Source organism: Saccopteryx bilineata, chromosome 7, assembly GCF_036850765.1.
Source record: "Saccopteryx bilineata isolate mSacBil1 chromosome 7, mSacBil1_pri_phased_curated, whole genome shotgun sequence".
NCBI classification, from domain to species: domain Eukaryota; kingdom Metazoa; phylum Chordata; class Mammalia; order Chiroptera; family Emballonuridae; genus Saccopteryx; species Saccopteryx bilineata.
Window position 1 is genome coordinate 67,462,192 of NC_089496.1, and position 13,459 is coordinate 67,475,650.

At 47.4% G+C, this 13,459-nt stretch overlaps 1 protein-coding gene across 7 annotated transcripts in view; it reads right to left on the reverse strand.

Moving 5' to 3' along the window:
• Positions 1 to 13,459, reverse strand: part of SV2B (synaptic vesicle glycoprotein 2B) — a 143,169-nt gene that overhangs the window by 48,277 nt on the left and 81,433 nt on the right. For all 7 annotated transcript variants that reach the window (XM_066238629.1, XM_066238628.1, XM_066238624.1 and 4 more), the window contains one exon: positions 9,922 to 10,764. In XM_066238629.1, coding sequence (XP_066094726.1) covers positions 9,922 to 10,372 — 451 coding nt within the window. In that variant the 5' untranslated portion in view covers positions 10,373 to 10,764. The remainder of the gene's footprint in view (positions 1 to 9,921; positions 10,765 to 13,459) is intronic.

Sequence of the window (13,459 nt, forward strand, 5' to 3'; positions counted from 1 at the left end):
CAAGGCAAATGAAGAACTAGAAAGAACATGAAATGCTTCTCAAAATGCTGTTCTAGGGGACCAGGCTAGGCCGCCGCAAAATACGCCACTCTGGTAAAAGGATTATTTTGAGCTCAAGATAGTTGAGAAACTGCAGACCAAAAAAAAAAAAAAAAAAAAGCTCTCTGCCCTGCCCCACGTCTGCCTAAAACAGACTCAAACTCAATCACTAGAGACCTATCAACGCAGATGCAGCACAAGAGGAATCTACATAAGAAAACTTACTATAAAGTAACCTTATCTTCCGTTAGTTTGCCCCATGTATTTACCTTCTCACAGTCTGCCCCAGTGAAAGCCAAAAATCTTTTTTCTTCACCTCTCCAAGTTTATTATTCCTTGTACAGATGCACGTTCTAACCATCCTCAAACATAGTGAGCCCACGTTCTAACCATCCTCTGCATTACCCATGTGTAGGCATGCTGTACTTGTTAATCAACTGTTTTTCTCTTGTTAATGTCTTTTGTCAACTTAATTTGAAGGGCTCTAGTCACCAAAGCTAGGACACAGAGGAAAGAGGTTTTTTTCTCCCCTGAGCGGTCTCGGGAGGCTTTGAAAAGGAAGATGGCGTTGCAAAGATGGGCCAGACCACAGAGAAGAGAAATGTAAAATTAATGATGTCTCTGGAATGGCTGTGCTGCTAAATTCATTTAAAAATCTGTCTTTAGCAGGAGAAATGCAGACAATACATTTGGAAACTCAGAGTGTAATGGAGTTATCCAAAATTACTTTAACAGGAAGCAGAGAAGAGACTAGTTAGAAAGCTAGAAAAAGTCTTATCATTCTTTAATTCCACTCAAAAAGCACAGGGGTGGCCCTGGCCTGTTGGTTCAGTAGATAGAGCATCGGCCCAGCGTGTGGAAGTCCCAAGTTCGATTCCCGGTCAGGACACACAGGAGAAGCGACCATCTGCTTCTCTCCCCTCCCCCTCACTTCCCTCCCTCTTCCCCTCCCGCAGCCAGTGGCCCAACTGGCTCAAGCTTCAGCCCCAGATGGGGGTTACCGAGTGGATCCCAGTCAGGGTGCATGTGGGAGTCTGTCTCTCTATCTCTCCTCCTCTCATTTGGAAAATAAAAAGCACAATGGCACAGGAAACAATTTCCCCTAATACTTTCTTAAGGAAATTAAAAACCACAGTTGCTGCTGGCAGAGGAGGGAGGATGCAGTGCAGAGGAGGAGGTGATGGGGTGGGAAAGGCTTCTCATCAGTGACACCACAGAGGAAGCGGAACACCCGGCCTCGGAAGGCCAGGAAGAAGGAGGGGCCTGCACTGAAGGCATCGGGAAAGGCAGAGAGCCCTGTTGGAGAGTGAGATGACCTGGGTCACAGAACTGCAGCGTGGCTCCGGGTCACAGCTCCTCCAATCATGGTTCCTTCTTTGTCAAATTCAGATAATGGGCTCATCTTGCAAAGTGTTAGGATTATATAGGACAGTGGATGGAAAGTATCCAGCAGGAAGCCTGACACAAAAGTATGTGCACAGGCCCTGGCTGGTTGGCTCAGCGGTGGAGCGTCGGCCTGGCGTGCGGGGGACCCGGGTTCGATTCCCGGCCAGGGCACATAGGAGAGGCGCCCATTTGCTTCTCCACCCCCCCCCTCCTTCCTCTCTGTCTCTCTCTTCCCCTCCCACAGCCAAGGCTCCATTGGAGCGGGGATGGCCCGGGTGCTGGGGATGGCTCCTTGGCCTCTGCCCCGGGCGCTGGAGTGGCTCTGGTCGCGGCAGGGCGACCCCCCGGAGGGGCAGAGCGTCGCCTCTGGTGGGCGTGCTGGGTGGATCCCGGTCGGGCGCATGCGGGAGTCTGTCTGACTGTCTCTCCCCATTTCCAGCTTCAGAGGAATACAAAAAAAAAAAAAAAAGTATGTGCACAATTAAATAAAAGCTGTGGCCCTGGCTGGTAGGCTCAGTGGATAGAGCATCGACCCGGCATGCAGACGTCCCAGGTTCGATTCCCGCTCGGGGCACATATGAGAAGCGACCATCTCTCTCTCTCTTCCCCTCTCACAGCCAGTGGCTCAACTGGTTTGAGCACAGCCCCAGACACTGAGGATGGCTCGGCTGATTCGACCATCAGTCCCAGATAGGGGTTGCCAGGTGGATCCCGGTCAGGGCACATGCAGGAGTCTATTTCTCTATCTCCCTTCCTCTCAATTAAGAAAACTAATAATAATTAATTAATTAAATAAAAGTTGCAATTTTTTTATGAGCCATGCAGTTTAGAATTGGCTGTGACTTGAGAAAGACATGGGATTAGAAAAATAAAAATAAGTTGGTGGCATTTTAAAATCAAACCAACCATATATTAAGGGGATTTGAAGAAAGAGGATAGAGACCAGCAGAAGAAACTTATTAGAGCAGCTTGCCCTTTAAATATATCTCCCTTGCTCCTTTTCTGAAGAAGAAGCCAGAATCAGATATAAAGCTCTTTTCAACTAAAATATCTTTCAATCATTCTCTAACAAGAACTTTGGGGGGCAAAAAACTTTTCTAACTTTTTTGCTAACTCTTATTTAGATTCATTAAATTCAAAGATTAAATGTCATCTCAGCTCTGGCCAGTTGCCTCAGTGGTACAGCATCAGACCAGCGTATGGAAGTTCCGGGTTTGATTCCCAGACAGGGAACACAGGGGAAGCGACCATCTGCTTCTCCACCCCTCCTACTTTCCCTTCTTTCTCTCTCCCTTTCTTCTCTCTCTCTCTCTTCCCCTCCTGCAGCCATGGATCCAATGGTTAGAACAAGTTGGCCCCAGGCACTAAGAATGGCTCAGTGGCCTCGCCTTAGGTGCTAAGAAGAGCTCAGTTGCTAAGCAATGGAGCAGCAGCTCCAGATGGGTAGAACATCACCTAGTAGGGGGCCTATCAGGTGGATCCCAGTTGGGGCGCATGTGGGAGTATGTATGCCTCCCCGCCTCTCACTTAATAAAAAATAAACAAATAAATAAATGCCATCTCTTTGGAGAGGCATCTGTGATGTGTCCACCCATCAAACTAAGGCTCCACTAACTGTTTTCTATAAAAGGCCAAAGAATAAATATTCTACTTGCAAATAATTTACTTTGCAAATGTCGTAAAGTCTCTGTGATATATTCTTCTTTTTTCCTTTTTTATTTTTCACTTTACAATCCTTTAAAAGTGTGAAAATAAAAACAGGCCACTTCCAGTGTGTAGATGGTGTTACACTGAGTGCAACACTTGAAACCATATCAACACAATAAATTAAAGAATAAATTTAACAACAATAAGGAAAAAAAAAACAGGCCACAGACCGGTGGGCCACAGTTTGCTGACCCTTGTTTGTCATCCTTTTAGTCTCCCTGTTCCATCCCTCATGTCATGTATGTCTATTTGCTATTATATAGTTATTCATTCAACATTTGCCAGACTCCTTTTACTGAAAACTTCTGGATGAAGGGACTGAGTCCCCACTGTGGATCTAGTATCCAGTACAGACACCAGCACATAGTAGGTGCTTCATTAATATTTGTCCAAGAAAGGCACAGTGTTGTTTCCCTCCTTGTATTTGTACACCGGAGGCTGCATACTGTACTGACACAGTTGAGACCAGTCTGTGTAGAAGTCTCCTTATTTTTTCCAGTGGATAAATAACTCCGCCAAGAACATCTCTGTGCATCTCTCTTCGTCTGCCTTGCTGGTTATTTGCTCAGCATAGATTCCGAGAAATGGGATCACGAGATCAAAGAAGTCAAATGAGTGTGTGGTTTTGGAGACCCGAGATCAGATCTTTCTGGAGACCTGGTACGTCTGACGAACCTCTTGCCAACTCTGCAGATGCTTTTCACATGGACTATATCCTCTCGGCATCAGAGGAAGCAGGATGGGAAGGTCGCCGTCAGACGGCGCTAGCTTCGATGGGGAAGAGACACAGGAAGCACGCACTCTGCACATGTGAGCAGCCCGCGCCAGCCTCCATGAAAAGGAGCAGGTTCAAGGGACCCCATGGGGCATGCCAAAGCCTAGTACATTCTAGGACCATCTCCCTGTCTCCCCCATCCCTCCTCCTTGTCCTGCTAACATCTGAGACTTTGAGGCATCCTTCTCAGGAACCTAAATCAATCCTTTGCAAAGAGAAAACCAGCTTCTTTGGGTTTGTGCCGCATGAGATGTATAAATAAAGAGGGATTTTTTTATAGCCCCTGGCCTACAAAGGGCCACCTTAGCTGTGCAGTCATGAACTCCACATTGGCCCTGAGCGCTCTCTGTCTGACATGTTTCCTGTGAGGCATGGGGGGTGGGAGTCCCCTGTGCCTGTACTGCTCTGGTCTAACAGGGTGATGGATTGTTCCTGTAGAGCCCTTGTCATGGCCTGAATGGGACGATGAGAGTGTGGATCCACAGCTCTCTGGACAGCCTCTTCTGGGCTGACAGTCCATGCCACAAGGATGGCCACAGAGCCCTTGTGAACTGGCACCTGGCTTTTTGGGTGGGGCTGGCTGGGACACAGACTACACTACCCTCGCCCTACAGAGACGGGCTGCACCTCACTCCAGCACTCTGACGGAGGCCACACACCTGCTTTATCTGCACTTGCATCTGACCAGAGTGATGCATTTTGCATAAAAAGGCGTCTAAGGTCATTGTAACAGACCCCTGGAAGCATCCTCCATGGACAGAGAACCAACAGACTATGAAGTCAGATGTAACTGTTTTCGAATCCTGGGTCTGTCACTAAATAGTCCCGACAAGGTATCGGAAGCCCTCGGAGCCTGTTATCTCATCCATAAAATGGTGAAATAACGCCTCCCTTTCAGATACGGCTATAAACCGTGGAAGCATCATGTAAAATGTCTAGTACAAAATGGATGCAATGTAAGAGCTTAACAAAGCATACCTCTTGGCAGTAGTAGGGTAATTATTCTAATTTGCTTTGGAAGTAGAGAAAAGGTAACAGGCTGTACCAGGCACAGAAATGGCTGACTCTAGCATCAGCCCCTTTTGTTTACAGGAAGAATCGATGCAGGAGAAAACAAACCTGCGAACCTCATTGCTATAAAATAGCCCACGAACACACGCGGCAACCCAAGACAAGAGAACTGCATCAGCAATGGCCCCCAGCGGCATGCGTTAGTTACTTCAGGTCTCTGAGCAACACTTCTGTTGTCACGTGACTTGGGGCTTATCACCCTGACCATCTCACAGGGCCATTTACAGAAAAAACGAGGGTCTCCATGAAAACCGCTGAATATCTGGAATGCACTGGGCAGATGGAAGTGAGATTTTTAAGTACGATTCCAATTCTTTTTCATGCTGGTCAAAATGTGTGCAAATAGCCCAACTGCCACCATGGACACAAAAAGTAAGACATTTGGGGAGAGTTGCTACATAGCACAATAAGCAACAACCCTGACATCTCAGCAGCTGTGACGGACCCTGGGTCTCTACCTGTCTGCACAACCGACTCACAGGGGGCTGTTTAAAAAATGCCTTTGCCCACACCACACTTAATTATCCTGACTTAATTATTCCAGACCAGGGTCTGTGTTGTATTGTTTCATTTCTGTTTGTTTGTTTTAACAGTTCCTCGGGTGTTCTAATGAGAGAACAGTCATTTAAAGCAATGGTTCTCAGCTGGAGGTGATTTTGTCGTTCCCCCTCCAGGGGCCGTTGGCCAATATCTGGAGACATTTTGGGTTGTCATGACTGGGAGCTGGGTGCTACAGGCATCTGGTGGAAAGAGGTCAAGAATGCTGCTAAATATCCATCAATGAACAGGACAGGACCCCAGAGCAAAGAATCACCCAGCCCAACATGTCATTAGTACATGCTGTTGACAGGGGCCACACAGAGGACTGCTTCAAAAGCAAGTCAGCATGGCCCTGGCAGTTTGGCTCAGTGGTAGACCATTGACCTGGAGTGTGCAAGTCCCAGGTTCGATTCCCAGTCAGGGCACCCAGGAGAAGCAACTATCTACTTCTCCACCCTGCCCCTCCTCCTTCTCTCTCTTTCTCTCTCCACCCTTCTCCTCCTCCTTCTCTCTTTCTCTCTCCACCTCCCCCACCCCCGCTTCCACAGCCATGGCTTGATTGATTCGAGTGCATTGGACCTGGGTGCTGAGGATGGCTCCATGGAGCCTCCACCTCAGGCACTAAAAATCGCTCAGTTGTAAGCATCAGTCCCAGATAGGCAGAGCATTGCCCCAGACTGGAATCGCCAGGTGGATCCTGGTTGGGGCGCATGCAGGAGTCTGTCTATCTCGGCTTCTCTCACTTAAATTTTAAAAAGAAAAAGAAAAAAGAAATAAAAGTCAGCAGCTGACTGCGCTGGACAAAACGGCTCAGCCACGTCTCCAGCCTCACCTGCTCTCCAGAACCTTGGTACTCCCCCATCAAGGCACGGAGTCTCTTTCCCTCTCCTGGGAATGTGAAAGGTCTTTATGTTCACCTCCACAGATAGACTACAAAGGCATAACATGGCTTGGCAGATTTACTGAGCATATATTTTGTGCCAGGCCCTGAGCACCAAGGGGCCCCTCCTCTCAAGAACTGACACGTTGAATTCAAAGCTGAAGAAATAATGGCTTATAAATCAAATGTGCCGCCCCGATGCTCACCTCAAATTTGCATGGGAAACAATGAAAGGATAATCTTCTGTGACAGCCGAGTAATACAGCTATCTCTGAGCCGCTGTGGAAATTCAACTCACAGCGTAGTCTAGTGACTCCACTCATCTGACGTTCTCGGTGTCTGCCGTACAGCTTGTGCAGATACCAGCCCCCAGGGGTCCCCTGTTAGGTTCTAAATCATTGTCTGAAGCACAGGATCCCCTGAGCCTTCCCACTGCAGATGGCAAGAAAAACTAACAGCCAACGAAATATACCCCACATGATTAGGCCCTTCTAGGAAATCAAACTTCTGAAGGCAAAAATGGAACTCATGCTGAACCGCCCATCTGCTTCTCCACCCCTCCCCCTCTCCTTCCTCTCTGTCTCTCTCTTCCCCTCCCGCAGCCAAGGCTCCATTGGAGCAAAAGATGGCCCGGGCGCTGGGGATGGCTCCTTGGCCTCTGCCCCAGGCGCTAGAGTGGCTCTGGTCTCAACAGAGCGACGCCCCGGAGGGGCAGAGCGTTGCCCCCTGGTGGGCAGAGCATCGCCCCCTGGTGGGTGTGCCTGGTGGATCCCAGTCGGGCACATGCGGGAGTCTGTCTGACTGTCTCTCCCCATTTCCAGCTTCAGAAAAATAAAAAAATAAAAAAAAATAAAAAAAATGGAACTCATGCCTGAAAGTAGTCAGTCTTTCTCCAGGTCAGCAAGAAAATAAGACCAGCCTCCCCAGTTCTGGCTTAAGAAGTATTTTTACAATTATGGGGAAACGTTGGTGTTAATGTATTAATGACAAAAAGAAGATAAAATGAAACAAATTAAAAAAAAACTCTAACCGCCACAGTAACTATGAAGGTTACGGGAGAAATGCTGGCGCTCACAAGACCCTGCAATCATCCACATCCCCGATCCACTTAGACACTCATTTCCTTGTCTACAAACGGGGCTCCCAAAAGTGTAGAGGCCCATCTCTGCCCAGATGGTCTGCCTGCCCATCTCAGGCTGAGCCATTGCACCTTCTTGGCAAATGCCGAAAGCAAAATTGCACAGATGTGGGCTCTCCAGATTACAACTATGTTCCCTCGACTCCCAGCATTTGCCCTGGGAGCCCGCAGAAGCGTCGGCCATGCCACTGCTGTTAATGAGGCTGCCGGGCACCAGGGTGGCAGAGAGAGAGACCAAGAAAGCGTGAAATCGTTACTGACATTGCCAGTTTGGACCAACAGCCACCCCGGGTTTCAGTGAGAAGCCCATGAAACAAACTAACGACTTGGAAATGTTTAGATCAGCTGGGGTGGTTTGCTTTGGATTGGGTTTCAGAGTTTGTTTTGTTTTGTGCCCTTTTAGAAAATATCTATTCAAACTAAAAGGCACCTTGCAGAATTTTTTTAAAGAGTAGTAAAAAAAAATGTACTGAAATTCTGTTGGTGTTTAAAAACTCAGAGTGACAGTCTTGCTTCTCAAGTCATTTCTTCTGTTTATGTAGACGTGGTTTCCTAACGGTCATATTTGACACAGTTCTGATCATTTCAAGTGGTCCTTATAGTTAAGCAGAACTGGATATAACCACTTATTAAAAGCCCCCATGGATATTTCTTCATGCAGATTTTAAAAACATTTCTATCCCAATTAGAGTGACTCTGTATCGGGATCCAGCACACTACAGCCTATAGGCTAAATCCCGCCCGTTGCCTTTCTCTGTAAATAAAGTTTTATTAGAATACAGTCGTGCCCATCTGTTTATGTATTGTCTATGGCCGCTTTTGTGCTACAAAGGCAGAGTTGATTAGTAGTGACAGAGACCATCTGGGCCCACAAAGCCTGAAATGTTTATTATCTGGGCCTTCACAAAAGATGTTTGCCAACCCCTGCTGGCAAGCAAGTACTGGGGACCAGGATAGCACAAAATATTTCATAACATGTATCCCTACAGTAATTAAATATATCTCTGTTTGTTAATACCTGATGGTCCTACTATATGTAAATTCTTTGAGAGGCAAGGATTATGTCTATCTATCAATAGCTCGTAATTTTCTCCCGAGGGGCTGAATGCAGAGACTAGCATATAGGACACAGAATTAACTATTTGTTGAATGAATAAACTATGTCGCTAGACATGCCTCAGTCTTGAGTCAGAACCTCATGCACAGTACGTTCTCAATAACTATATGTTTCCTGACGATCAATAGTGTAGGCTCTAAATTTACAGAATGAATGTGTTTTGCAGGACATCTAGTCACCAAGACAAATCCTTGTCTATATATCATGATGAATCTTTTCATGGCCACATTACTGGTGCCCATTCTTTCTCTAACTTCACAAAATCCTCCCTGCTTCAGTCCCTGACAGCTGATGTCTGGCTTGGAGGGTTCTGGTCTCATCATTGACTTGCAGAGCTGGTTCTCCGCCCTGCAGAATCCATCTGTGCTTCACGATGCGGCTCCCAACAGCCCACAGGGGCCCCATGGGTGCGCTCCGCCTGGCATTCATCCCCAAGACACATGGGCCTTCAGCCCGCTAACACTCGTAAACAAGAGAAATCAGGAGCAGACTGGATTCTGGAAGGGCACCGAGAAAACACTGAGGGGGAAGAATCCTTTGGCCTGCCACTCATAAAATGTTATTTGTCAGTTGGACATGGAAGATGGTTTACTATGAAGAAGAGAGAAACCAGAATCTCAAAGAGGTCCTGGGATTTGGAAAAAGAACTAACAGCTTTGAGAATCAGACAGACCTGAGTAGAAACCCAAGCTCTGATACTCACTAGCTGTGTAAACTTGAGCCAATTCATTCATTTCTCTAAGATAAAAATACCTCCATGGCCAACTGTGTATAAAATAATAATGTCATGGCCCTGGCTGGTTGGCTCAATGGTATAGTGTCAGCCTGGTATGTGGAAGTCCTGCATTCAATTCCTGGTCAGGGCACACAAAAGTGACCATCTGCTTCTCCACACCTTCCCCCTGCAGTCATGGCTCAATCAGTTTGAGTAAGTTGGCCCCAGGTGCTGAAAATGTCTCCATGGCCTTGCCTCAGGCACTAAAAATAGCTCAGTTGCTGATCAACAGAGCAATGCCTCAGAGGGGCAGAGCATTGCCCATTAGGAGGCTTGCCAGGTGTATCCAGTGGGGCGCATGCGGGAGTCTGTCTTTCTGCCTTCCCCGCTTCTCACTTAATAAAAGAAAAAGAAAAAAAATGATAATGTCAAAAAGCTATTGTGATCAATTTAAGGTTACTGACAGTGACAGGTGCTATATAAATTGACTGTTCCTTCCCCTTCATATTTAAAAGGCACAGAGAGAATTGATCTTTCAGAAGCATCCACTTACCCAGCATTCCTTTCTTGGAACTGGACAGACACATGTCCTTCTCTGCACTAGGCAGGGCAAAACTCACCACAAACACCTCCACCCCATCTGCCATCAGGGCCAAACCCAAGACGAAAAAGAGAGTCCACTGGAAGCGCCCATGGCCACACTCATCAATGATGGTCTCGTACTGGTGAGCCAACTGCTCCTCATCTTCCATCCTTTCAGCCATCAGGTCTGCCTGGCCCCGAAAGCTGTCCGTCCTGGGGGGCGCCATCTTGGTCTTCTTGGCCTTGACATCATCTGGATGAGGGATGCCCTGGTACTCGCCCTCGTAGATCTCATCCTCCTCATCATGGCCTTCCGTGACGTCACTCTGTGCATCCTCCTCTGGGTTGGACTCATTGCCATGGTAATAACCATCACTGTGGGCATAGCCCTCATAGTTGTCCTGGTATTTGTAGTCATCCATCCCTTGGTTCCGGGGCTGCCTGGTCGCCTCGTGAGTTATATCTTGCGCACCGTGGGAGAGGCCTGGGAGGTTTCAATAACCATCATCCATTCTGTGCGCAGAGGGTGAAACGGTGAATGCGTTCGTGTAACTCCCTGAGTAAAAGTAACCCCTTCTGCCTCTCTCCACTGGAGCAGACTTATGCAAGGCAACCCAAGTCTCCTTTTGTATTCAATGTCTATTGGAAGTCTTTGGAAAATTGCAAAATTCTGGTCTGGTCTCCTTCAGTGACCCAGCGATGTGGTGCTGGGAGATGTTGATTAGAAACAAGTCCAGCTGGGGTCCTTGACAAGATGCCGGCAGGACCTGGCAAGCTTGCTGGCCTGATTCGTCCTGTTACTGATGGTTATGCCCTGGGAATACAGAGAAGGAAGTTACAAACTGCTGAAATTCTACCAAACACTCAGAATTAAACAGATATATTTACCAATGCCAGTGATTTGTGTATGAGGTGTGGAAATTGTGATGAGACATTGAGACTTGTAGTGAAGGAATGAGGACCGAATCAGTGAGACAAAGAATAAGGGGAGGAAGAATATAGTTGTCTGACCTGTGGTGGTGCAGTGGATAAAGCATCAACCTGGAACTCTGAGGTCACCAGTTCAAAACCCTGGGCTTCCCTGGTCAAGGCACATGTGCAAAGCAACTATGAGTGGATGCTTCCTGTTCCTCACTCACCACTGGCTCTCTCTCTCTCTCTCTCTCTATCCTTCTTTAAAATCAATAAAAAATAAAAATCTTTAGAAAGACTAGGGTCAGAGAGGTGTTCTGAAGTGTTGCTTCACCCATACAAGGGGTCAAATTTTACACAAGAATGAAACAGAAAGCGAGCAAGGGATTTTTGATACAAGACAATTTTGCCTCAGGGATTTTCTGTGGAAATGTATCAAGCCTTTGGCAACAGTACAGATTTACTGAAGCTCGGCTTCTGTAATGAAAAATGTCAGCTTTTCTAACTTTGTTTTGATGGGGACGGACAAATTTTACATGTAGAAATGTGCAGTGGAGAAATATCCAGGACCATGTTTCCCAGGGCCCAGCCTTGCGGTCAGAGGACCATTCTGTCCTCAGACTTGGCTGAAATAGGCAAGAACCATTCCTGAAGACCCAGAGCCAGAGAGCTTGGGTCTAAAATTGATTCTGCCACATAAGGACTGGGTTTTCCTGAGCCTCAGTTTTCTCATGTCTAAAATGGAAATGACAATAATATAATCCTAAAATTGTGCATAAAGTACGTAGGACAGTGCCAAGCCATGGAGATAAATGCTATTGAAACCATAACATAATTCTTGTTGTCTATCTTTCTAGTTCCAGTTCTGGAAATCAGGACCCAGCATTATCAGAACCAAGACCCTTCCTGATACCCCGATCCTAATCACTGCATCCACCTGCTGCCTCCTACACCCAATGGACAGGCACACCCTGCCCCAATGACCTTCCTAGAACCCCAGTTCTTACAAGGTTCAGAGCTATTATTGAACCATGCCAACTGTGCTTAAGTGTGTCATATCTCTTATCCCTAATTCTCACACAACTCAAAAGAGGAAGCAAAAGGTATTTGCATCTTCATCTTACAGATAAAGAAGCTGTGGTTCAGATGTAGTTAGGTCACATGGCTAGGTCCAGTGATCCCAAAGTCAGTTTGTTTATTTTTTTTTTTATTAAGTGAGAGGTGGGAGGTAGGGAGGCAGAGACAGACTCCTGCATGTGCCCCAACTGGGATCAACCCAGAAGGTCCCCTACAGGACAATGCTCTGCCCATCTGGGGCTCCTGCTCCATTGCTCCGCAATCGAGCTATTTCAGCACTTGAGGTGAGGCCATGGCGCCATCCTCAGCACACAGGGCCAACTTGCTCGAACCATTCGAGCCATGGCTGTGGGAAGGGAGGAGAGAGAGAGAAAGACAGAGAAAAGGGGAGAGGGAAGGGTGGAGAAGCAGGCAGTCACTTCTCCTGTATGCCCTGACAGGGAATTGAACTCAAGACTTCCACATGCTAAGCTAATGTTCTACCACTGAGCCAACTGTCCAGGGCCCAAAGTCAGTTTTTTGTGTGGCCCTAATGTTTCCCAAATGCTATTCCAAGGGACTGTCACTTTCGCTTATCTGGAGAGCTTTAGAAATATAGATTCCCAGAGCAGACAGAAGCACTGGTTCAAGCTCAGAAATCTGAGGCCTTTTCTTAGTCGAGTTTTATTAGGGGTGGAGAAGGATAGAGGGGGAGAAATCTGAGTTTTCACACAGTTCCCCAAGCGGCTATGAGACTCACTGAGCAGTCTCTCAGGGGTGAAGGCCCCTACTACCTCCCTCACCCTTCTCCAACCCTCCCCTGCTGCCAGACTCTCAGACACAAACGCATGCTCAGATTTCCTCTTTGGGGGCTGCCAGAAACCCACTCCCCAGCAAAACCCACCTGCCGACACACACATACACCATCAACCTTTACAGATCTCCCTGTCATGCCTCAAATCTACGCCGTCCTTTCATCAGGCTCAGCAGATGTCACCTCACAATGGACTGGACACACTTGTCCTCACCATGGCAGTGGACTCCTCCCCCTGCCCACAGCAGATTCCTAGGCCCTCGGTCCCCACACCTGCCTGCCCGGCTCTACTCACCCCTAGCCCTGGAAAGACTCCAGCTCTGGAACGCATGGGACTCAAACAACACAATGCATTTCTTTTAGGGGATGCCCATGCCCATGACCGATGGTTCTCCAGCACAGGGCAGGCCAGAACCAATCCGGGACTGGGAGAGTCATTAGGAATGCAAGCCCTGCCCCTAAAGACTCTGAATCTGCCATGTGGGTGTAGGACCTGGACATCTGCATTTTCCAAAAACAGGCCCACGAGGAATCCAGGGGACTGCACTTTGAGAGACAGTGTCAGAAGAGCAAGCAAGAAAGATTTATGAAGAACTGATTCTCATTTTATCCTTTTCAATTTTCCATCCTCTCCAGTAAGTAAATAACGTGCATTTGACCACGCTGGCCCAAACCATGTCAGATTAATATTCTAAATCTGTTTTTATTATATCCATTGAGGAGACCA